The 25756-nt window shown below is 35.7% G+C and overlaps 1 protein-coding gene across 1 annotated transcript in view; it reads left to right on the forward strand.

The window, feature by feature from the left end:
* Nucleotides 1–227: 227 nt before the first annotated feature.
* Nucleotides 228–25756, forward strand: part of LOC150104075 (uncharacterized) — a 49012-nt gene continuing 23483 nt past the window's right edge. Inside the window, exons 1-2 of the mRNA XM_090396743.1 lie at nucleotides 228–1100; nucleotides 22203–22528. Coding sequence (XP_090252869.1) covers nucleotides 22266–22528 — 263 coding nt within the window. The 5' untranslated portion in view covers nucleotides 228–1100; nucleotides 22203–22265. The remainder of the gene's footprint in view (nucleotides 1101–22202; nucleotides 22529–25756) is intronic.

Below are 25756 nucleotides of genomic sequence, written 5' to 3' on the forward strand. Positions count from 1 at the left end.
TATTGTATTTACACAAATATTTAACTATATACACAGTATTTACATAATATTTAATATTTACACAAATATTACTATATTAAATGAAGTGTTTATTTTATTCGTTACGAAAAAAAAAGATTACAGATATGCACTTGTTTTTGTATCACGGTTAATTAGGAAATTTTTCGAATATTTAATTTGCAATATGATGATTTGTGATGAGCATTTTATATCCTGCAATGAGTCTAGTGACTCAATGGAAGCTAGGAAATCATGAGAGAATTACTGTGTAATTATTTAACTGGGATGAATACCTTTCATAACTTTAAAGCAGTTGCAAACTAATCATATCTATTGGTACTCAAACAGACTTTTTTGTGTTAATGAGAAATTATCTAAACTATTTCTCTCTTTCTGTCGCTCTCTCTCTCACACACACACGACAGAATTAAAGAAGTCGTTAGGTACGTAAATAAGATCGAAAAGCAGTTTTACGCTAAGTGCAACGTGCGTGAGTCTAGGAATATCATTTAGCCTGTTCGGGAAGATGCTTTTCTAGGTCGTGTGTTCTTGTCTTTCGAGAATCCAGAATTAGTAAACCATAAATAGCCGTGCCATTGGCTTTAGATCCGCACTGCAAATGGTCCCGTATTCCTGGAGTGCTGCGGTCGCAGTATTTCCAAATTTGGGAAGAAACATGAGTCTTTGGCTTAGCTTCATCACCTAACTTGTACTCTGAAACATAATAGGACATTAACACTACGTTACTAACTGCTGAAGCAACTTTCATTGGCAAAAGTTGCTCGTCTCTGGATAACAGAAAATGTTGTTAAGGTATGAATCACGAAATAAGAATCGTATTTATCGAGGAAACTTTGCATATAATTTCCAATTTGTCATATCTAGTCAATCATCAGTTATTAAAAAAATTATGGTATGATGAAACGTATTTTTTTGATCTCTGCAAATGCTAGAAAAGAACTGAACCAGTAACACTGGAAATACAGCGAGAGGGGGGAAAAAGTGATCATTGACTGTTAATTATCTTTGCATAACACTGATTAAAAACTCGGTTTAATAGTGCAGTTTCATGTTGCCCAAGTTTCAGCTTCAGTACAACGGTGAGTTGCTTTTCTGAACTTATTAGTTTTTAATAAAATCAAATAAATTGATAAATTTTAAAACAGAGAAAGAAAGAGTAAATAAATAAGTTTCCTTTATATCTGGCATTTGTGATAGGGACATGTTGATTGAGTTTATAAATTTGAATATTGATATGATGCAGATAAATACATTGAGTTTAAATACACAAAATTGCATCAATCTGCAAATGTTGAACAAGAAATGTGTATATATATATATATATATCCTAAGAGTCAAACATGCACACATTCCTGTACAAGCAAACACACCCGAAATGAATAATCAATAATATTTCTCATTTTTACTATTAATTCTTGTGAAGAGAAATTCTAGATTGAAAGTTAATTCCTAATTATATTGTTCATGTGATAAAGAAAGCAAATCTGTAAAGTGAACACTGAAAATGATGTTCACAGAATCCTTTTATCTGTGTATCTGTATTTCAATGTGAGATTTAGTTATTAACATTACTACCATGTCATGTGGTGAACTTGGGAGAGCATGCCCATTAAAATGTTTTGAAAAGTGGAGGATCTGAAGCTTTCATAGGAGATTGAAAGTTTGTAATGGGGAAAGATGAAATTTGGTACCACTGAATCATATAGTATTTTTCAGACAATGTAAACAGTATATATCAATGAAAAATTATTATTTCCTGACAAAAGTTGGACACATTAAAAAATATATACATATTTTTGAACATATACCTTCTGAAAGCTCATAGTTAACAATTGCATTCTGATTTTATGTGACTTGACAGCTATCTACTTTCAAAATTCATATTTCTGAAAGAGATAGCTTACAAAAATGATTTTAAATTATTTTTTTAAAAATAATTAAATATTAAAATGGTAAATGTTAGTGTATACATAGTGTAGAAGGGGAGAAACCAGAAGTAGAACTAGAAGAATTTTATGAAGATCTACAGATGTAATAGAAAAATGAGTAAATAAATAAAGCATATGTAATAATAATTGGCGATTGAAGAATTAGCAGCTGGGTTATTCCAGGTAATATCAAAGATTTAATGAAGAAATAATTAATGAAAATGGAATAAATCTGCCAGTTTTGTATGCATAACAAATTAGTCTAAGTTAGCTATTCTCATAATATATTCACTATAAATATTAAAAAGGTAGGGCAACAGTATACAATCCTGCCACACCCCTTTTTCCACTCGAACACTGTCTGTTCCTCCAAAGACTGTTTTTACTGAAGCTTCTTGGTTTGTCATGCAGCTCTCTTATCGAGAAAATTAGATGTTCAGGTATTCCCACTGAATGTCTGTTCCTCCAAAGACTTTTTACTGAAGCTTCTTGGTTTGTCATACAGCTCTCTTATCAAGAGAATTAGATGTTCAGGTATTCCCATTGATCTTATTACAATCCACAGTCTGTTGTGATTCACGCAATCAAAAGTTTTCTTATAATCAATAAAATAGAGGAATACTTCCTTCTGAAATTCTCTTGTTCTTTCCATAATTCATCTCATGTTTGCTATTTGGTCTCTGGTTCCTCTACCTCTCCTAAAGCCTGCCTGTTCTTGTGGCATTTCTCTGTTCACCTCCAACTTTTTTTGGATCACTTTTAGCATAACTTTACTTGCATGTGAATTAAAGCAATGGTTCTATAATTCTCACAATCTCTGGCATTTGATTTTTTTGGAATTGGGATGAATACTAATGTTTTCCAATCTCTAGGCCAGTATTAATGAAATATCTTCTGCATCTGTGGACAAATTTCAGTCAATATATTCACTACTTCATCCCCTCAATAATTCCACTGACACACCATCAGCTCTAGGAGCTTTTCCTTTTGCCTGCTGTTCCATTGCTGATAACACTTTGTTTTTTATTACCATGAGGTTCCTCAACAAATTCTCTCCTTTCAAATTCTCCTTCAGTATTATTATCTTTCTTTTACAAATCCTCTAAATATTCTTTCCATCTTTTTTTTCACTGCTTCTTCTTCCATCAGACATTTACTTGAATTACTTTTTACAACTCCTAATCTAGGGATAAACTTCCCTGCAACATCATTTATTTTTCTAAACAGATTTCTTGTTCTACCCATATTATTATTATTTTTTTTCAATTTCTTTGGACCTTTTGTTTAGATTTTCCTTATCTTTCCTTAGCCTATCTTTGATGGAAGTTTTTTCACTTGGCTATGCTACGAATTATATATTTGGTTTAATCCTTTATCCAAGTATTAGCAAACAAAGTTTGCACCTGAAGTATTTTCAGGACTGGGGCAACTCGTGGTAAAGGTGGTATAAGTTCTCATCACTTGCCTTAGTATCTCCCATAATGCAAAGCACATCTCCTTGCAGACATGTCTAATGCTATGCATTAAGGGAAGAGCTGCTACCATGAGTTGCCCCAGTCCTGAAAATACTTCAGGTGCAAACTATGCTTGCTAATACTTGGATAAAGGATTAAACCAAATATATAATTGGTAGCCTATCTTTGGAAATCTGTACTCAGTTGTCTAACCCTTTCTTTGTTTCTTTGAAGTTTCATTTTTCTTCTTTCCTCTGCTATTTGAATAGCTTCTTCTGACAACCATTTACAATCTTTCTTTCTTGTTGCTTTATTAAGAGTCTTCTTTGCGACTTCTATGACTGCACATTTTGTTTCTTTCCACAGTTCTAATTCTCTGCCTGTCTTCTCCAAACCTTTTAATTTCTTTCTGACTTCTACTTTAAATGCTTCATTTATAGGATCTAAATCAAATCTGATACTGTTCTTTTGTTTCTTCTTAGCCCTTAATTTCAATTTACCTTCGGCTATCAATAATTCATGATCTGTTCATCAGTCTGCACCAGGTAACATTTTTGCTGCTTGGATAGCACTCCTCGACCTTCTGTTGACAATATAATCTATCCGATTTCTTTGTTCTCCATTAGGTGAAGTCCTTGTGTACAATCTTTTTTTACATTGTTGGAAACAAGTGTGTAATAAAGTGACTGTTCTCAACACAAATCTCCAACATCATTTCTCCTGCTTCATTCCCCAGTCCTAAATCGAATTTTCCAGTGATGCCTCATTTTTCTTTTTCACTCATTTTGTATTCCAATCACCTAATATCAGAAGAAAATGTGTTTATCAATACTGTATGTTACTTGTTGCAAACTGCTGTAAAATTCTTCTACCTCACCTTCACTTGAATCTGTAGTGGGTGCATACACCTGTATGATTGTAACATTCAGTGGATATACCTTTATTCTGATTAGAATTATTCTATCAGACACCGAGTTGTAACCCAAAATGTTTCTTTGAAGATTTTCTTCAAAGAAACATTTTGTCTCTTCATTTCTTTGAAGATTTTCACATCCAGAGTATAATACATCATGAAATCATCATTATCAAAGTGATCCATTCCTGTCCATCTCAGTTCACTGATTCCTAACATCTTAACTCGAGTTCTTCTCATTTCTTTCTTCACCAATTCCAGTTTTCCTTGATACATAACTTCTTACATTCCATGTTCCTATTTTATATAATTCATTAAAATGGAGGCGACTTTTTCTGAGATTAACTCTATCAGAAGTTTAACTTCCAGAAGGCTTTGATCCAGCTTCATCATTCTTGTTAACTTCATTGGAAATTCATCTCTGCTTTTCCCCAGTAACCATTTCAGTGCCTTCCCACCTTGGTGTCCCATCTTCCATCACTGTATCACAATAACTTAAGCCTCTGTTCATAAGATTTTCTTTGCAAAACATATACAGAAGTGGTTTGCCATTTCCTTCTTCTGTGTTTGTTTATCCTACTAGGTAAGGCTAAACAAACTACAAAAGATGAAGAAAAGTAAATAGGAAAGATTGGGGGGGGGGAGAAGGAAAGAAAGAAAGAAGAGTAGGGACCGGTCTACAGATAATATAACAGATATTACATGAAATAAGGCATGGTCCAGCATTGGGTATCTCAGATTCGCCACTCTCTTACTGACTAAAATGAGCCCTTGAGGGAAGAAGACACCGATAAGTAGAAATAAGTAACTTATGGTCCTATTGTATAAGGACTTGATTAGGTTGCATATGGATTACTTTGCATTGATTTGGTCACCTAGATTTCAGGAGTACAAAGAGATAGAAAGGGTCAAGATACTAATTTGGTTTCTTGTCTATGGATTGTTAAGTATGAAAAAAGACTGAGGAAATGCATTATGGGTAAGAAAAGAAGGAGGGTGAGGAGAACAAGTATGAAAGCTGGTATGTGTAATATGTGGCCTCCCTTGATGAGTCCCTGACCCTCTGGAGGTCTCTCTCTTAATAATAATAATAATAATAATAATTAAGTCCTTGTGAATGGGATAAAAGTAATTGTTCTTTTTAAAGTAAATAAAAACACTTCACTTTATTTTTTATGTTTCTTTCTGGGAAAATAGCCATATAAAAATTATTGTATATTATTATTATTATTATTATTCCTGATACCTCCAAGGAGTCTGAAGACTTATCGCAGGAGGATACCTACAACTGTCTCAACCACTACGCTGAACCTCTACTATGAATATGTGTGTGAGTCCCACTTACAAAATGTCTAGTATACTGTGGGTAGGCTAATGGTTACATAATCTGGAAACCCTATTTTAGAAATTGAACATGGAATGCTTATTTTCAAACTTCCAGTGAGGTGCTCTCTCACTGATGATGAAACTTACTATTAATTTGTTACATGATGCTTCCAAGGGTGGGTGGGTTTTCCTACTCAGTATAACTACCATCTACACACTGAACAATATTTTTGTTTGTAAATTGTGTGTTCTTCTGTATTCAGGTCGGAAAAAAATCTGGGTTTCTGGGAGGATAAATCCCTGCTATTTCCATATAATTTTGGCCAACTGACCTTCAGCTGAGAAAGTCCATATGAAGATTCCTCTCATCCTGACAAGAATCAAACTTAGGTCTTTTCCAGTTGAAGGATGTAATGTCCCATTGTAAAATCTCAAATGATAAATACTTTATCATGTTCGTTTTTACAAATTTTTCCAAGGAAATTACACATAACGAATTGTCATTGTTTGTATTATTACTATAAATCTTTTTTGTATATAATAATTTAATTACAAAACTTTGTTAAACTAATGTGATGCATGAAATATGATGTAACTTATGTAACGATGTAAATGCATGTCCATATATGGCAATTTCGAAAGACGTGTGAAATGTGACATACATGGAAGTTTCGAGAGACATGCATGCATACAACATGAAGTCTAGGCCTTTAGTGTTGAGAGAGACTTCATCTTGGGTTTCTCAGCCTTTTCTTACCTGGGTCTGCTACCACACGAGGTCCACTGTAGGTCATCAAAAGAGGAGCATCTTACATCCTGAAGCTCTTCGAGTCCAGTTCATTCTACGAGTCCACCGCCATGAGAGGTTTGCTGTCTATCATTGGAACGCCTCGTTAGAAGAGAGCTACCCATTCCTCCACAGAAAAGGAATCTTTGCCAGTATAGGAACCACTCATTGTGTGGTCGTTGCTGAATTAAGTGTTCAAGAGAGTATAGAATTATTTACTTGGACAAAGGAGATGTTTGGCAGGAGATCAAGAGCGAGCCAGCAGAAAGGGAAAAAAAAAGGGAGCACTTTCATGTGGACTAAAGATTCGTGTAATAGACAGTGCTGAATGAGAACACTGCAGGAATTGCAACTCATATTATAAGTACTTATATATGTAATAATTCCGAACAATTCACCTTAAGTGTGTCTCTGTTGTAGTCTAGTATGATGACATAAATAATTACGATAAGATTGTGTAAGTTGATATTGTTAAATTGTGAATGAAGATATTTATAATTAATAATACTTCATTCATAATTAACAAGACCTACCATATCATAGGCAGGATTTATTTAAATTTATTTTGTTAGTCTCTTGCTTATAAAATGTTATTCATGAATTCCTTTTTAGTTTTGTTAGTTAATTTTATTTATGTAATTTTTAAATATATTATAGACATGAAAAGCCTCTATATTAAAGTGTCATTTATTTTATTTGCTTTATTCTTTTAATAATAATATTAGAAACTGTAATGTATGTAATTTTAATATATCCAGAAGATTCTTTGTGATATCATTTGATTGGTTGTTGTGAGAAAACATGCAAATTTCTCCTAGCGCATGTTGGAGCGTAAACTACTATATACGAAGGGAAAAACAAGTTTGATGTGAGCCTAACTGGTGTGAACCAGTTATTGGCAGGAAAAAGGAAGGAGTGGATACAAAAACAAAAGTAAAGAGAGAATCGAATAGAAAAGTATAGAGAATGGTAGCTGGAGACTGGAAGGGAATTTTGACATGCCGAAAATGGAATTAAAGGACCAGGAATCACTTGGTATTTTAACTTATCTTTTTCTGAGTTAGATTTATACCAAAACTTCCTAACGCCTAACAGTGGAATAGTGCAGAAAATAGGATAATATGTATAAGAAAAAGAAGAAATAGGTAGATAATTTAAACCAAGTGCATAAAGGTTATATTCTCCTGAGTCTATAAATCAGTCGTGGAAGTGGAAGATTCTTTTAAGTCTGTGCTATTACAAAGTAAAAGTCAGCAAGGACTTAAAAATTGTTGTTCAATCTACTTATGTGTTGAAGCTATATCCTTGTAAGATTACCTTTACTATACTTAGCGAGAAGGACTGAAAATTAATTCCTCCAAAAGTAAACTTTTCCTAGTTGCAGTATTCAGCGAGTCAAGATTTAATATGTGATGTGCTAAGACTTATCCCTCTTCAAATGATAAATGTTATGTTATTGAAGTAAGCGTTCATTAACTGAATGAGAATACTGTGAAGCCTATTTGTTGTAATTTAGGAATCTCGAACTTACATGAACTAAAATTGATTAACTGAGCCTAGAGAATTACAAATGAATGTCTGAATGTTCATGAGTTGTATTCTTCTGAATATCTTGAACTGATTTGATATTTAAAAATGTTTTGAAATGTAACCTTAATCAGAGCAATAAGAAGGATAAGATCTGTTAAAGATAATCTTTAATTATAAAGTTTAAGCTCAGTGAGTAGTATATTAGAATCTTAATGAGAGCTTTATATTCGTTCAGTCATAATGTCCCTGTTGGAATATTGTGTTATGATGTAATTTATGTGTCACTGCATTAAATAATTTTATTTGAATTGAATCTTGTATTTTCCTGATTGTTTCATTGCACCGCTCATTAAAATAATTCGAATCTCAGAGGGAACCCTATGTAATAAAAATAAAAACCTCGGCCTAAAATCAACTTATGATAACCTGATACAGTTGAAGGTTGATTTATCTAAGTTGCTCTTGCAATTTCTAAATATGGAGTGGCGCAGTATAATATAAATTTTCTTCATATTTGATTGATATATCAGTCTACAACTAGTTAAATACTAAAGAGAGAGAATCGTAAGATGATAAAACATGATTGCGCAGAAGCTACAATCTAACAATATTATAAGAGTAAGAAGATTACTGTATGAGATAGCATCAGTTAATATTGAATTAAGCTCACTCAAGGTGTGCTTTACATTCAAATTGTATAAGTTTGATCAGTACGATCTACCAGATTATTATTATTACCACCCCAAGACCTCGTAGAGTCAAAGACTCATCTGGGAGGTAATTTTCTCAAACACATTCAAACCCTTTGCAGACACCACATTCTCAGGCAAGGCATTCCAATCATTCGCAACTCTGCACGAAAAAAACCTGCCTCTCACTCCCCTACTCACACCCTCTTTATACAGTTTCCAGGGATGACCTCTGTTTCTCCTCTGATCTCCCACTGTTCTCTGTAAAACTTCTCCAGCATTGATCCTATAACAACCCCTTACCAACTTGTAGGTCTCTATCATATCTCCCCTTTTCCTCCTGTCCACCAGACTCTGCAAATTACATCTTCTCAATCTTTCCCCATACTCTAGATTCCAGAGGTCAGAAACTACCTTAGTCAGTCTCCTTTGGACCCTTTCCAACATCTCTTCATCCTTCTGAAAACGCAGTGACCAAATCTGGGCACAATAGTCCATGTGTGGCCTAATCAAAGCCTTATACAACGGAACAAGAATCTCCCTACTTCTACACGTCAGTGTCCTCCACATCATTCTCAGATGCCTTTGTGTTGTTAGGGGACACATCACAATTTTGGTGATGTGTCCCCTAAATTTTAGATCCTTATCCACTATCACCCCCAGATTTCTTATTTCCTCTACTTCCAACAATATATTCTCACCAAGCATAAATTCTGCATCCCATCTTTGTTTTCCAAATTTTAAAACCTTGCATTTTGCAACATTGAATTCACATCCCCATTTCCGTGCCCAATCACTCAATCTATTCAAGTCTTCCTGTAAGGCCACAACATCTTCACTACACTTCATGGTTCATCCCAACTTCGCATCATCTGCAAACAACTGAATATCTCCATCCAAATCTTCACCTATATCATTAATATACAAGTTAAACAGTGATGGACCTAAAACAGACCCCTGAGGCACTCCACTAGTGACTTTCCTTTTCCTGGATATCACTCCCCCATACACAACTTGTTGATACCTATCAGATAGCCAGTCTCCAATCCAATGCATCAATCTGATATCCAACCCCATCTGCTCTAGTTTGACTGTCAACCTATCATGAGGTACTCTATCAAAAGCCTTTGCAAAATCCAAGTATATTACTGTGTATCCTTTTCCTCTGTCCAAGGAAGCAGTCACTTTATTGTAATAAGTAAGTAGATTACTAAAACATGACCTCCCTTTAGCAAATCCATGCTGTCCATCAAAGATAATACCATTGTTATCAACCCAACTCTGGATTCTAGTTCTCACAAGCTTCTCCAACAACTTAACCACAACACCTGACACACAGATAGGCCTATAGTTTGATGCTTGAGTTCGATCACCTTTATGAAGTGGCACAATCTTGCCCTCCTTCCACTCCTTAGGAACTTGACCGAGTGCATTGACATATTTTTTAAATAAAAAAATATGTCAAGGCAGGTGTCAACTCCCTAGCACATTCTTTCAGAATACGTGGTGATATATTATCAAGTCCCACAGCCTTATTAACATCTAGTTTACTCAATTCCCCATACACCTCTTGCTCACCTACAGGCAGTCTCTCCTCCCCGTCATCAACTGCTCAATCCTTCCATGAAGTCACATTCACAAGATTGAAAGATCTTTATGAACTGTTCATTAAGTATCTCCATCACACATTCTGCATCAGCTGTCTTTATACCATTTTCTCCAATCAATGTCAGTCATCCTTCCATAATTATTCTTTCTTTTGCTGGCTACATATCGAAAGAATTCCTTAGGATTCTTTTTGGCTTCATTAGCCAACTGCTGCTCATACCTCTCTTTAGCTACCCTCATCAACCAAGTCATCCTCCTTGCTTGGTCTTTGTAGACCTCATGAAATTGGTTATTTCCACTTCTCTTATGCTGCCTCCACAATGCCCTTTTTCTCTGTATCGCATACTTTATCTCTTTATTCATCCATCTCACACCCACCTTATTTAACCTCATCCTTGGAATACATTTAGACATTGTATCTACTAAACAGTTTTTGAAAATCTCCCCAAGATTGTATTTAGGCTTTAAGTGTAGAAGTGTAGGAGAACTAAAACTAATTTAGAGGCATTTGTAACTATGAAATGCAATTCAATTGTACAAATATGCTAATATGGATCAAACTGTGTATTAAGAATTCTTGTTTTACATCATGAAAATTATGGAAACTACTGCATTAGAGTAAACCTTTAGTTTAATATAAACCAAAATAAACATTTGATGTTTCGACTTTCGTATTAAGGTCATTATCTGGAGTATACAGATATATACAAAGAAACAAGCTGCACTACAGTCTACATGGTATACTAAAGTTACTGATCAACTGTTGAAACTATTGTCCTGATCTCTGGTGCGAAAAAAACAACAACTTACTACATCAAAGCTAGTGTTCTGTTATTATCTATTAGGTTACAAAATTAAATTAAGCTGGAGGAAAACATGTTCACACAAAAAAATTACTTGTATAAGTATACATATAAATTACAACAAACCAGTATGGATGGTGGCCAATAAAAGCTGAAAAATTGCTTAGAGTCCTAAAGTCAGGATCTGCTAGAAAACTAAGTGTGCCATCCAAATTCTTGGGATTTTTATGCCACCATTATTGTTGAATATGTTTTTTGTAGAGGAGTTGGGTTTAAAATTAAAAAAATATTTAATTCCTCTAAGGATCCTCTCACCCCATTGGCACGCCTGAAGCTTATTGCACATATAACTTACCTAATATTGGGGGAAACTGGACACAATCTCTCTCTGTAAAAGAGAATACAAATGACACATTAAATATAGCAGTTTTTTGGTGAAGCAGGCCTCTCAGATCACGCTCTTAACACCCCATGCCAAATTGATTGGAAAAGTACTTGTTCTTTACATCATACAAAAACCTAATATGAACGGAAATTTAAAGAAGCCTGTGAAATTTTGATTAACCACCCTAATCTTAATAATAATGGTGGCATAAAAATCCCAAGAATTTGGATGGCACACGTTCAGCCCACTTAGTTTTCCAGCAAATCCTGACTTGAAGCAATTTTTCAGCTTTTATTGGCTATCGTTCATACTGGTCTGTTGTAATTTATATGTATACTTATATAAGTAATTTTTTTTTGTGTGGACATGTTGCTCTCCAGCTTAATTTAATTTTGTAACCTAATAGATAATAATAATAACAACAGGTTTCTAGCTTTGATGTAGTAAGGTTTTTTTCTCACCAGAGGTCAGGCCAATAATTTTAATGGTTGATCAGTAACTTTAGCATACCATATAGATTGTAGTGCAGCAGCTTGTTTCTTTGTGTGTGTATACTCCAGATGATGACCTTAATGTGAAGGTCAAAACATCGAGTTTTTATTTTGGTTTATATTAAACTAAAGTTTTACTCTGATGTGGTAGTTATTTCTATAATTTTCATGATATTTTCTGATCACCATGTAAACATGAAGGAAAAGAAGCTTTGTTTTAATTAATAAATCAGTCCAACACATTGGACTGATTTTGTCAGTGCACTATCCCTAAAATATTAAACTTGCATAAGATCAAGTAATGAAAATTTGATTTTTCATTACTTGATCTGAAATGAAAAATCTAAAATGAAAAATATCAATTTTAGATTATATGATTAAGATCAAGCCACGACTGAATTAAAGTAAAGATTAATGTTAGCGGGGAATAATAATAAATAAATTAAGCGCAATTGGAAGAACGATGGTACATTGCGCCCTTCGATTGGAATAGGCCTAAGTTCGATTCTCGTCGCGACGGGAGGAATCTTTATCTGGACGATTTCAATCGAAGGTGAATTAGTCGATATCATACGGAGGTAGCAGGATTTTTTCTCCCGGAAACTCAGGTTTTTCATCCCGCAAAACAGACAAATCGGCCTTTCAGAACACACGCAATTTACAGACAAAAAATACTAGTGGTGGTGGTGGTGGAGTTGGGCAGTAGATGGCGTTGATGGAGATGATTCATAGTAGAGGTTCGGTGTAGTGGTTGAGACAGTTGTAGGTGTCCTCCTGTGATGAGTCTTGGGACTCCTTGGGGGTGTCAGGAATAATAATAATATCAGCTTTGTCTTCAGTTTAGAATCTTACAGCCTCGCATTCAATACATAGTCTAACTGGTGCAGTCGAAAAACAAATAAATTTGTTAGACTATAGAGTGTGAGCAAAAATAAGATAAAGCATAATGTAGCAAAATGGTGGCAAAATCTTATAGCCTCACATTCAATACATAGTCTAACTGGTGCAGTCGAAAAACAAATAAATTTGTTAGATTATAGAGTGTGAGCAAAAATAAGATGAATCATAATGTAGCAAAATGGTGGCATCTGACAATTAAGGCAGTCAACATTTTATGAAATAATAAAGAAATAAGTGAAGATGAAGCAATATTATTATTATTATTATATAAACACCTGGAGTCGAGACTCATCAAGGGAGACAATAATAAGAGGCATTCTAACAGAGATAATGTTTATGCACTCACCACCTCATTTGACAATGAATTCCATTCACCCACAATTATCAATGCAAAAAAAGTCATGCTGCACTCTTATGCACCACACCTTTATACAACTTCCAAGAATGACCTCTTGTATCTATCCCCTTGCCTCCTTAACCCTTTGAAAAAGTATCCTGGATATCTATTATTACACCATCGTTCTTCCAATTGTGCTACAGAGGCACTTAAGATATCCATCCCTACCATGGGATTCAAACTCACAGTTTGCAATTGTTTATTTATACTAGATATATGCTGTCTATGTAACTAAAAGCATCATTCGGAGGTTACTTAATATAAATAAAAAAATGGCAAAAAATTAAGTATTTTCCAACAGCAGTTAATATTAACTGCTGCTGGAAAACATTTAATTTGTTGCCATTTTTTATTTGTTAAGTAACCTCCTGATGATGCTATTAGTTGCATAGGCAGCGAAACATAATTCCATATGAGTTAAAAATCTGGTTATTATCAATCAAGAAAACTCATTCTGTTGACTGGAGAGTGGATCAGGTATCTTATCAATCTTCAAGGCTAGTTATAAGTAATACTTTGCTTTTAATGCAAGGAGATTCATTGTTCTCTTTATGAATGGCATATCCAAGAGTCTCTCTCCTCACACTGTGTCTTCACTCTGTCCTTCCATATAAACATAAATGAATAATATAAACATTGATAATGATGCTCTGATCCCAACAAAAAAATACAGACCTGACACTATATCCAAATCAGGCTAAAGCAGTACAATAAAAACATATTTTTACATCCATGGCATATACACCAACATAAATTATGTTCACCTTCACTTACAGTCATTGAGATCAAACTAGATCTCTTACTCTTGACAGAAACCCAAATTGCAGCTACATTCACTATCGTCCACCTTCAGCAACCTAATTACACACTTTACAATTCTTTTCACCACAAGAATAGCACCTGTACCTTTGTAAGATCTGACATTACTTGCCAGAGAATGGCTAATTTAGTATCTCTTTTACTCTCCTTTGGCTCAAGGTTTCCTTTTCCCATTTAATAACATTCATCTGCTGCATTTACTGGTCTCCGAACTCTGAAAACTACTCCAACCTTTTTTACTTTCTTCATGAAACTCAGTCTTCTGCAGTCCAGTTATCCAAATAGTGAGGTCATCATCCTAGGTGACTTTATCATCCACAATTCCAACTGGTTCCCTTTTTCATCACCACTGACCAAGTTGGACTAAATGCTGAAGTCTTAGCTCTAAGCAATGACCTACCATAAATCCTACCTGAATTCTTAAACACTCCCCTTCATTCTCCCAATACTCCAACTTTGTGTCCTTTGACACTGCAAAGGTGCCAAGTTAGAAGACTTCTGGAATTTCTACTCTTCCTTTCTATGGCCTTACCATTGCTCATACTTCAAGCAAGTCACGGAAATTATCCTCACCGGCATGAATGCTTCTATCTGATGAATTCTATCCAAAATTCTCAAACACTTTCTCCAAGTCCTGGTTCAACAGAATGTACCAGTGCAGTTAAAGAAAAAGAATCCAGCTTATGCAGGTGGCTTTCATCAAGAACTCCAGCTTGTTACTCAATCTGTAGTGAAGCACAATATGTAGTGATTTGACAATTACTGCCAAACAGTAATTCATCATCATCATCAAATTCCTGCCACGTACCCTCAAGGGGTGTACATGATATGATAGTACTACATGAAAAAAATTACCTCATTACTAACTTCCTATCTACAATTTTCCTCCAAATCAGTCTGTTACTTGTCAAGACTCCAACATTATCAGATCTTATATTTCTATTGTCTAAGGCACTTTGTACTGTATCAATCCACCTATATCTTGGTCTTCCTCTGGGTCATTTTGCTGCCAACCTGGCAGAGAACACTTGTTTTGCTGATCTTTCTTCGCCCATTCTGTTTAAGTGACCATACCACCTATGATTAGCTCTGCTAACGCATTCCTGGATGTTGACAATGTCAAGTTCTTTATTATTATCCTTGTTTTTAATATGATATTGCCATTGATGCCATTTGTTCACACCTATACTCTTTCTCAGGACTTTCATATCTGCGGTCTCTAGTCTTTGGTCAAGAGTTTTCTTGATATAATGCCCCATTGACACCATATAACTGTAGCATATTGAATAGCTTCTCTCTTGGCACCTTGTCATATGCCTTTTCCAAATCGACAAAACTTAAATACAGATCTCTGTTATATTCCCATGCTTTCTCGACTATTTGTCGTAAAGAGAAGATCTGATCCTGACAGCCTCTATTTGGCCTGAATCCAGCTTGTTTTCTTCACCAAGCTTTTCTTCCACAATTCTTCTCAACCGTTTCTCAAGTATACTTGCATAGATCTTGCCAGGAACACTCAGTAGGGAAATACCTCTGTAATTCTCACATTCAGTTTTATTTCCCTTTTTATATATGGGTACTATGCCCCATTGACATTAGAGCTCTACTCCAATCATCGGGAATTTGTCTCTATGCAATGCAGCCACTGTAAGACTCTTATACCACCATACTTCAGCATTTCTCTGCAGACGGATGGTTGTGTTTTCAGAGTGCTCCCGAAAGCTAAGTACAATTTTGAGTAAAAATTAGAATATGGGTTAAAATAATAAAGTAATATTGCCTAATTTTGGTAGCTTGTTGTGTCTGTGGGATTTTGGTGTGAATTCCGTTATTTAATTTAGTATATAATGTTACGTTTCATAGATTTGAATATGGCGGCAATGCGACATAAAGTAATGGCGTCCAAAAATACAACGGCGTTGTTCAAAAACTATAATGTGAGAGAGTTTGTCCAATGTGATGTGTGTGGGATGTATGCATTCCTGAATGAAGCTGGAATTTGGATTGAAAGTGATACTGGTGGGAGAATGTGGAGAAAGTGTAAGCAAAGTGAGGAGTTGAAGTATGTGTCAGGTTGTGAGATAGTTATGGTTGAAGAAAGCCAGAATTGCCAGAATGTGAGTGAAAATAGTGGCTTGATAGGGAATTGCGATGTACAAGATGGCAATGAGAGCGGTGATCTAAGAAAGAGTGAAAGCAACCATACAGAGAGAGAAAATGGTTTAAATGATAAAAATATTGAGGAATTATTTGTAGGAAGTGAGATCGCTAGGTTGCGCGTAGTGATACAAAATGCACAGCGGCAATTAGAGCACCTGCAAAACTCTTTCCAGAGTAATTCGGCTAACGTAAATAAACAGCGTAAAAATGAGAGAGTTTCTGAAATGAAGTAAAGAGTGTTGTATGGTGACTCGTTATAAAGAGGGGTGATAGATGGCAGTGTAACTAAATCGTATACTTACCGGGTGCGAAATTTAAGGATGTAAGTGAGAGTATTAGAGTGCAAAAACAGAGGGTGAAAGAATTAATAATTGTGGCGGGTACGAATGAGTTGAAAGGTGATAAATTTTTTATGAGAGAGGACTTGAAAGTATTGTTAAAGGTAGCGAAAGAAAAGAGTGACAGAGTTAGAATGGTTAGTCTGTTGCCGCGGTATGACAGAGAGGAGTTTAGGAGGAGGGCCATAATCGCAAATGACATTATGCGTAGGTTATGCAGACGGTGTGGTGTGGAATTCGTGGACGTGTGGAATGAGTTTGAAGGGCGAAAGGACTTATACAAGATGGATGGCCTGCATTTGAATGGACTTGGTGTGCGGAGACTGGAAAGAGTGTTGCTGAATGAAGTGAAAATGGATGTGCAAAACCAGGGAAACTAGAACTACCAAGGAGGGGGGGGAATGAATATGCAGACATCAGTGAGACAGATGAGTGTAAGAATGTATATAATGTACCCGAGCCAGCACTAAACAGGACAAAAAATGGGAATGGGTCATTTAGAATAACGCATCAATATAGGGGTGGGACTAAGGGATCATTGCATTTCATGTATACTAATACCAGGAGTATTAGGAACAAGAAGGAAGAATTTTTGGCCTTGATTGGCTCTTCCTGGCCACAGGTTATTGGCATTAGTGAAACATGGCTGACGGAAGATGATATAGTTAGTGGGATAGAATGTGTAGGTTATAGTGTGTTTAGGAGGGACAGAGAGAATAAAATGGGGGGAGGGGTATTATTGATGATAGCTGATGAACTGCAGCCAGGGAGAATTGAAGTTGTATTGCAGGATAGTGAAAGGAGCTCATTTGAGGCTATTTGGTGTGAGATTGAGACTGGCAGAATAAAATATACAGTTGGATGCTGCTATAGACCAGGTGATGGAATAGATGGTGGAGATAGTATGCATAGGGAAATTGATGAAATGAGTGGAAGGAGGGTAATTATTATGGGGGATTTCAACTATGGTAACATTGATTGGAAGGAGGAGAGGACACGTGAGGAAGGAAAAGGATTTTATTCAATTATTAAGGGATAACTATCTGAGACAGCACGTAATTGAAAATACTATGGGTGCGAGTGTGCTTGACCTGGTAATAGCATCTGAGAATTTGACTGTAATGAATATGACCATGTTGCCACCTATTGGTGAGAGTGATCATAAGGTCTTGATCTGGGAGGTGGCTAAAGGTGTGCAATTTTCGATTAAGACAGGGTATATGTGCAATTACCGTGCTGGCAAGTATGACAAGCTTAGGAGATTGCTTGGATCAGTGCCATGGCATGTACAACTGCAAGAACTGGACGTCAATAGAGCATGGGAAGTGGTCAAGGAGCATTTACAGGAGGTTATGGCTGATTGTATACCTAGGGTCCGAATAGTAAAACAAGTAGGAGTTAAATGGATGAATAACACCATTAAGCTTCAGCTGCAAAAAAAGAAACAACTGTGGAGGGAATTTAAAGAAAGGGGTGACCTGCAGGCACACGAACGGTATAAAGTGCAGGCCAGAAACGTAATGAGTGTGGTAAAAAAAGCAAAAGCGGATTATGAAAGGAAACTAGCTATGCAAGCAAAAGAGATTCCCAAACAATTCTTTCAGTATGCTGCAAGCAAGAAAAAAACTGTACATGGCAGAATGATTTTAAGGAATGACGATGGCAAGGAGGTCACTGAATCAGTCGATATAGTGGAGTTACTGAGCGCGCACTTTGCAAAAGCATATCATCCAGGTGGTGACATTGAAAAAATGAAGGAACCATTAGTTTATACGGGAATAGTGATGAATTAAGTGGAGGTGACTAGTCTATTACAGAACCTTAATGTGAACACATCTGTGAGATTGGATGGTATACCGGCACGGGTCTTGCGTGAAGCGGCTAAGGAATTATCAGTGCTCTTGACCATGTTGTTTAATCTGAGTCTCAGGTCTGGTTTAGTCCCGAAGGTGTGGAAAGAGGGGAAAATAGTTTCACTGCATAAAGGAGGATCCAAGACTACGGTTGCAAACTACCGACCGATCAGCATATCAGGAGTCGTTGTCAAGGTCTTGGAGAAAGTAGTGAAGAGAAAACTACAGGAATGGATTGATGAAAATGAGATACTGTACATGGGACAGCATGGCTTTGTGAAGGGTAGATCATGCTTCAGTAACTTGCTCAAGTTTTATAACAAGGTGACGGCTGAACTGGATAAGGGGAATGGGTTTACAGTGATACTGCTGGGCCTGGCAAAAGCGTTTGACAGGATACCACATGGAATACTAATCCGTAAACTACAACATATGGGAATGGATATAGGGTTGGTGAGATGGATAGGTGGTTGGTTGAGGGAGAGATATCAAAAAGTAGTTTATTCAGGAGTAGAGTCCAAAAGGCGGCCTGTGACTAGTGGTGTGCCGCAGGGTTCTGTTCTTGGACCACTGCTGTTTAATCTGTTCGTTAACGATATAGGGAAGGATCTAAGTGGAACAATTCATTTGTTTGCTGATGATGCAAAGTTGTGTAGGGCAATAGTGAATGTAGAAGATGTCAAAGTCTTGCAGGATGACTTAGATAGATTGGAGTTCTGGGCTAAGGAGAATGGATGTCAATTTAATGTGACAAAATGTAAGGTTATGCATTTTGGGGTGAAAAGATTAGCAGCAGTATACCACATTGGTGGAACTGTACTCCAAGAGATTGATGAGGCCAGGGACTTGGGAGTGTTGGTGGATAGGGAGATGAAGTTTAGAGGGCACATTGCAAAAGTAGCTAAATCAGCTCATCAACTCACTTGGTTGTTGAAAAATACCTTGACGAGCAGAGACAAGCAAGTTATTGTACCTCTGTGCCGAAAAACTGCTAAATAAAACTGGTTGTTTCATTTAGCAGTTTTTCAAAGTAATTACTCCATACTTGAAGGATATCTTTTTTCTCCCGTTTTCATGTCACCTTTATCATCTCTAATTCCTTTTACAGCACTCTTTCCTCCATTCCTAAGCTTCTTCAACAACCTCCAGAATATTTTGCCACCTTCTTGATATTTATTTTCTATATTCTTGCCAAAGTCCTCCCATGACTGTTTAGCTATTTTTACACAGTGTTTAGCATTCTTGCATTTGTCTCTGTATTCTCTAAGAGCACAAGCTGATTATTTGCCACGAACTTTTGATATGCTTTCTTCTTTTCCTTCACTGCATCTTTAACTTCCTGTGTCAACCAGGGAGTTCTGATTTTTTCATCCTTGCGGACAACCTCACCACATGCCTCTCTGGCAGAATCAATCAATGTTTTCTTCAGAGTTTGCCACCGAATCTCCAAGGTTTGATTCCTATTCTCAAACTCTTTCATTTTTTCTTCAATAATCTTTGTGTATTTTTAGTCTACAGTTCACATCTGAGAGCTGCTCAACTTTTATTCGCTTTAAAACTTTCTGACATGTTATTCTTTTCAATATGAAATTCAATTTTATCCTGCTCAAGACTAAATAGTGATCACTTCCAATTTCAAATCCTCTGTACACTCTAGTGTCCTGCACCAGGGAGAAAACATCACTATCAACAATAACATAGTCAATGAGACTTTCTTATTCCTTGCCTCTTCTTTCCATGTGAATTTGTGCACATTTTTATGTTGAAACATGGTGTTAGTAATAACCAGTCCATGTCCTGAGCAGAAACCCAACAGATATTTGCCATTATTATTAGCTTTGCTCTTTTCTCCAAATTTTCCCAAAATATTTTTGTATGTCTCACAATCATTTCCTACTCTGCTATTTAGATCCCCAACAAGGACCAACTTTTCCTTCTTCATTGTGTCAGATGCTTTTTCTAAAGCGTCAAAAAATTCCTCCACTTCTACCTTAGTAGAACCTTCTGTGGGACCATAGGCACAAATAAGTCTCATTGTCCAGTTCCCCATTCTCATATTTGCCCACATTACTCTACTTGAGACTGCCTGCAATTCAAGAAGATTAGCATTGTATTTTGTGTTGAATACTATGGCTACCCCTTCTTTTCCTTGATTGTCATTGCCTGAATATAACATTTTGTATTTATTTCTCAGAAAGATATCACCAGTTTTTGTCTTTTTTGTTTCAGTCACCCCTATTATGTCGATCTGGTACTTATCTAATTCCTCAGCTAGCTCCATTTCTTTGCCATCCAGGCTTCTTATGTTGATAATACCGATCTTGAACTCTGGTGATGTTGAGTTGGGGTTTATTTTCAGATTTGTTCCAGTAGCTGACTTTTCGCTTTCTACCTGGTTCTCTGGCGAAAACAACAGGGGCCTTGTTTAACCGGGTGATGCCCCGGTTGACATGAAATTTTGTCATGTCGTACCATCATTTTTTAATTTGGTTTAACCAATAAGAATACAATTTGTTTGGCTAAATCCCAAATTGCCAGCCCATCCTCATTTGTTCAGTATCCAAGTAGATACCCCACTGGGTGCACCACGAGAAGGTGAGGATTGGACATTAGGTCAGAAGCCCTGGTTGGTTCTCTGCATTCCTTTAAAGGCTATGTGGAAGTCTCCTCTCAGTTATACAGCTTTGACCCTTAAGCACCCCCAAAACAGTAATTGTCAAATCTAAATCTGACTTCCTAAAGGCTAACAGGAAATGGAAGCAGTGCCTTTTGGTCCCTTGCTAAAGGGACCAAAAGGCACTGCTAGTTGGATGCAAGTTCTGCTCACCTAATATTACTGGGTGAAAATATTATAGTAAACAATCTTTCCTATTTATGTAAGTTATCTGTTTATTATTTTTTAAATGTGTCTACTTTTGTTAATAACAGAATAGCAAGCACCGCCATAGTCAACTCTTTCATTTTTAATAAACTATCAAAAATACCTGGAAATTACTACGGTGTTTTCTCAATTATTCGACTTTTGAATAACAAATCTTCAGTTAACCAACTCTTTAATGAGTTTATTACTATGTCATTTTATGTGACTAGCAGACTGATTTCTTGATGTAATTGAAGATTATTGTTATAGTGAAATTTGCTATAGTTAAAATGGACAACATTAAAGGAATGTCCCAAGCATAGCACATTTTAAATGTGCTATGCTTGGGACATTTAACTTAACATACTTAAAAATGTGTCATTACAAAATGCTGTTTTAATATACAACATTCTTATTTTACATTATGGTCGCCTCTCATCATAGCACTCATAGGAACCAAATCAGTAGCTAGTTATAGTAAAATAGTATTGATGGTAGCTTGTTATAGAGTGAGTTTATTATAGTGAGAACTACTGTATTTCTTAATGAGAAAATTAATTTTCTCAATGCATTTTCACTTTACCTGATACTTTTCTGGACTGCTTCTACCACAGCAAGCAAGAAGTTCTTGTATAGGTGCAAATTTCTGTGTATTTACAAATATTGCAAACATATATACTGCATTTTATTAAATGGCTATCAATATGAGAAGTGAAATGTCATAGTAAGTGAAGTAATTAAAAGTAATTATTTAAATAGTTGCAATACCAGTAATTTCACAGTTGCAGTTTTTGAATATTTTCTGTTCTAATATCTTAATACTTTTGCTGCTTAATACAACTGTCTTCTGCCTGTAAAAAAAAAAAAAAAAAAAAAAAAAAATCTTTTTAAATTTGTATTGCCAGCAACTTGGTTATTATTATTGTTATTTTGTTTTCAGCACCCAACATAGGTGTTGGACGAAATATGTTGAAGATGATAACATCAGATTTAGAAATCAATAATGAATTCATCCAGCAATATTGTAACTGGAGAAAATGAAACAACAGAACATAGTTATTTATTTGAAAAATGTGACATGCAAAGCCATGAGGAGAAGCAACTGTGTCATTATACTAAATATACTTATGACGCTCAAGAGGAGAAAGATAATGTTGTTTTAATTAGAAATTGTGCTGCTACAGAGGAGAAAGCTGAATCAGACTATTCTGATCTTGATACTCTACCATTATCTTATTGTAATATAGTACCAGTGTCACAAACTGAGTAAGTTTTATTTGCAATATTGATAATTAATTATAGTGCTATAATAAAGAGTGATATGTAAATGCTAGTTTATAATTTATCATATAACATTTACTCCTATTTAAAATCTATAAGTATTATTAATATCAAACTTACTTTGAGTCGAGGCTAATTCTGGGAGGTCTCACTCGAATAGCAACATATTGTATTGAACCTTAAATTCACGCCAATTTAGTGTTCACAACATGTTCTGTTCTGGCAATTCATTCAACTCGTCAACCACTTTTTATGTAAAAAAAAAAAAAAATGCTCTTCACTCCCTTCTTCATCACATTGTTTGTACACTTTCCAGAAAAGTTTTACCCATTCCATGTTAATCCTGTAAAATCTCCTCATTAACTTCATCTCTATGATATATCTTTTCTACTTGTTACCTAAACTCTGCAATTTACATTTCTTTCTCACCCTATAACTAATATTCCAGAATTCGGTTATTGTCTTAGTCGCTCATCTCTGAACCCTCTCCAAATTTCCATTATCATAATAGAAACTGGGTATGATGCCTTGTATGATGGTACAACCACCACCTTATCTGTATGTACTCATGTGATCTTTAACATACAGCATGATGTGTACTTTTTGCAGTGTACCACTAAACTATTTCTATCAATCCACGAATCAACCCTGAATATTTTCTATACCTAAAGCATACATAATACTGTCATGTGCTATGCTGTAAAATTTGGCTTAATTTAGAAAAATTCTAGTTTAACAGCTTATAGGGTTGTTTAGCACTTACAAGGAATCATCAGTATTATCATGTGGAAACTTCATTACATATTTTCTTCAGTTATAGAGGATGACAAATAATAGCTAATGCAAAATGTTAGCTCCTAATGCCAACTACAAATCAAAGATGGAAGTAACATTGAAGCTGAAGGTCAGATATCATATAACTCAGCATATATGAATTAATTCATTATTACTATTATTAATTTTTTATTATATATATATATATAATTATCAGCTATATTGACTCGGTATGTAGATATGTTCATATTATTTACTGGCTGAATTCCGAGAATTAGAAAAACAAATTAATTTAATCTAACACACATGTTTTGTCGGAATGCTGACCTTCAAGCATGAGAAAATTAAAAGCAAACACAAAAAAACACCGTAAAGAAACATTGTACACTACAATATCAGACTATGAATATAATATTATTCTTTTTTAAGTTAAGTTTAAACTTAATTTCGGTTCAAACTTAACTGAAATTAAGTTTGAACTGATGCTACAGTCCAGGCTAAAGTTCTGTTGTTAGGCATATGGGAGCGTGTGACTTCACGAGTGCGCCAGTATCTGATGGCAGAGCTATGCGAGTCTGGCAAAGTATAACTAAGGTTACTGTTTATGTGAGAAGAGTCTAGAATAATTTCTTTGGATTCAACTATACGGAATTCTACTTCATCGTGGCATATGTGAATGTTTGATGTTGTATTCCAGTCTATTTCTTGTTGGTGGCCTTCGTTATTTGTGTTCACTGAGAAGACATGGCTTGAGAGTGCTTGCTCTGGTTCTACTATAAGCGAACACCAGAGAGACATCGCTTATAGTAGAACCAGAGTAAGTGTCCTCTCAAACCATGACCTGTTCTCAGTGAACACAAATAATGAAGGCCGCCAACACGAAATAGACTAGAATACAACACCAAACATTCATATGTGCCACGATGAAGTAGAATGCCACATAGTTGAATCCAAAGAAATTATCCTAGACTCTTCTCACATAAACAGTAACCTTAGTTATAGTTTGCCAGACTCACATATGCCTAACAATAGAACTTTAGCCCAGACTGTAGCTTCAGTTCATAATCTGTTATTGTAGTTTACAATGTTTATTTACGGTGTTTTTTGTGTTTGCTTTTAATGTTCTCACATCTGAAGAAGTCGGCATTCCAATGAAACATGTTATGTGTTAGATTAAATTAATTTGTTTTTCTGATTCTCGGAATTCAGTCAGTAAATAATATGAACATATATATATATAAAGCATATAGAGTATTTGTACATAAAAATGTCATATTTTAATGCACACTCTGCTTGGAAAGAAATCAAAGGACACTACCATGGGGAAGGTGCATTGTGCCATGTAACGATACATGCAGTGGCGGCCTGTGAAGCTTTAAGTGGGGGTGCTGCCTATACAAAATAATTTTAAAAAAATAATTAATAAATAAATCTACAGATTTATTTATTAATAAATTGGTTACTAATTAGGAAAAAATGAATTTTTTAAAAATTATTTTGTATAGGCAGCACCCCCACTTAAAGCTTCATGGGCTGCCAATGGATACCTGTGTTTGTAACTGGCATAAATTGGCGGAATATGATGCTCCCAAGTCAGTGCAACTGTGTCTAGGAGAAATGGCTGCGAGAAGAGAACTGATGGGGTTTGAAAGAGATGTTGTGATAGATGCTATGTTGCAAGCATTTCTGTTCAGCAAATTGTTGACAAATTGGGCCATCCCAGGCCAATAGTTAGTGATACCATACTGAGATGGAAGTACAGTGGGTTAGTTGCAAGTTCTATCTACTGTGGACCAGAGAGCATCCACCACACTCAATGAACATGACCATAAGGTGCTATGAAGGATAATATGTAAAAACTGCCATTCATCAGCTGACATGTTGAATGTGGAGTTCCATGCACCAACTGGAATGCAAATCTGCACAAAACCATTCAAAACCAAGGTTCACAACATGGGTTTCCATGGTTAGACTTCAATATGAAAGCCCTGCATTACCCAAACGAACATGCAGTATCGCCTTTGAAGGCAATACTGCATGCAAAGAGCATGTACAGTGGGACATGGAAGCTTGGAAAGCTGTGTAACGGAGCAACGAATCATGCTATGCCCTCTGAAAAGGTGTGAATGTTCCGGATACCTGGTGATTGTCTCCTACCAGATTGCATGGCGCCAACTATGAAATTTGTAGGTGGAAGTGTGATGGTATTGTCCTGTTTTTCCTGATTGGCCTCAGATCTCTGTTTGTGGTGCCACAAACATTGAACTCTGAGAGTTATCTTAATAATGCTTTCTACTTTGTAGCGTTTTTACGGAACTGACCATTGTCTCTTTCAGCAAGACAATGCACCATGTCATAAGGACTTGACTAGCCTCCACAGAGCCCTGATCTTCACTCTATTGAACATCTGTGAGATGAACTGGAGCATTGGATGAGGTC

The sequence above is a fragment of the Typopeltis vanoorti genome, chromosome 8 (genome assembly GCF_054136105.1).
Source record: "Typopeltis vanoorti isolate ZY-2024b chromosome 8, IOZ_Tvanoo_1.0, whole genome shotgun sequence".
NCBI lineage: Eukaryota > Metazoa > Arthropoda > Arachnida > Uropygi > Thelyphonidae > Typopeltis > Typopeltis vanoorti.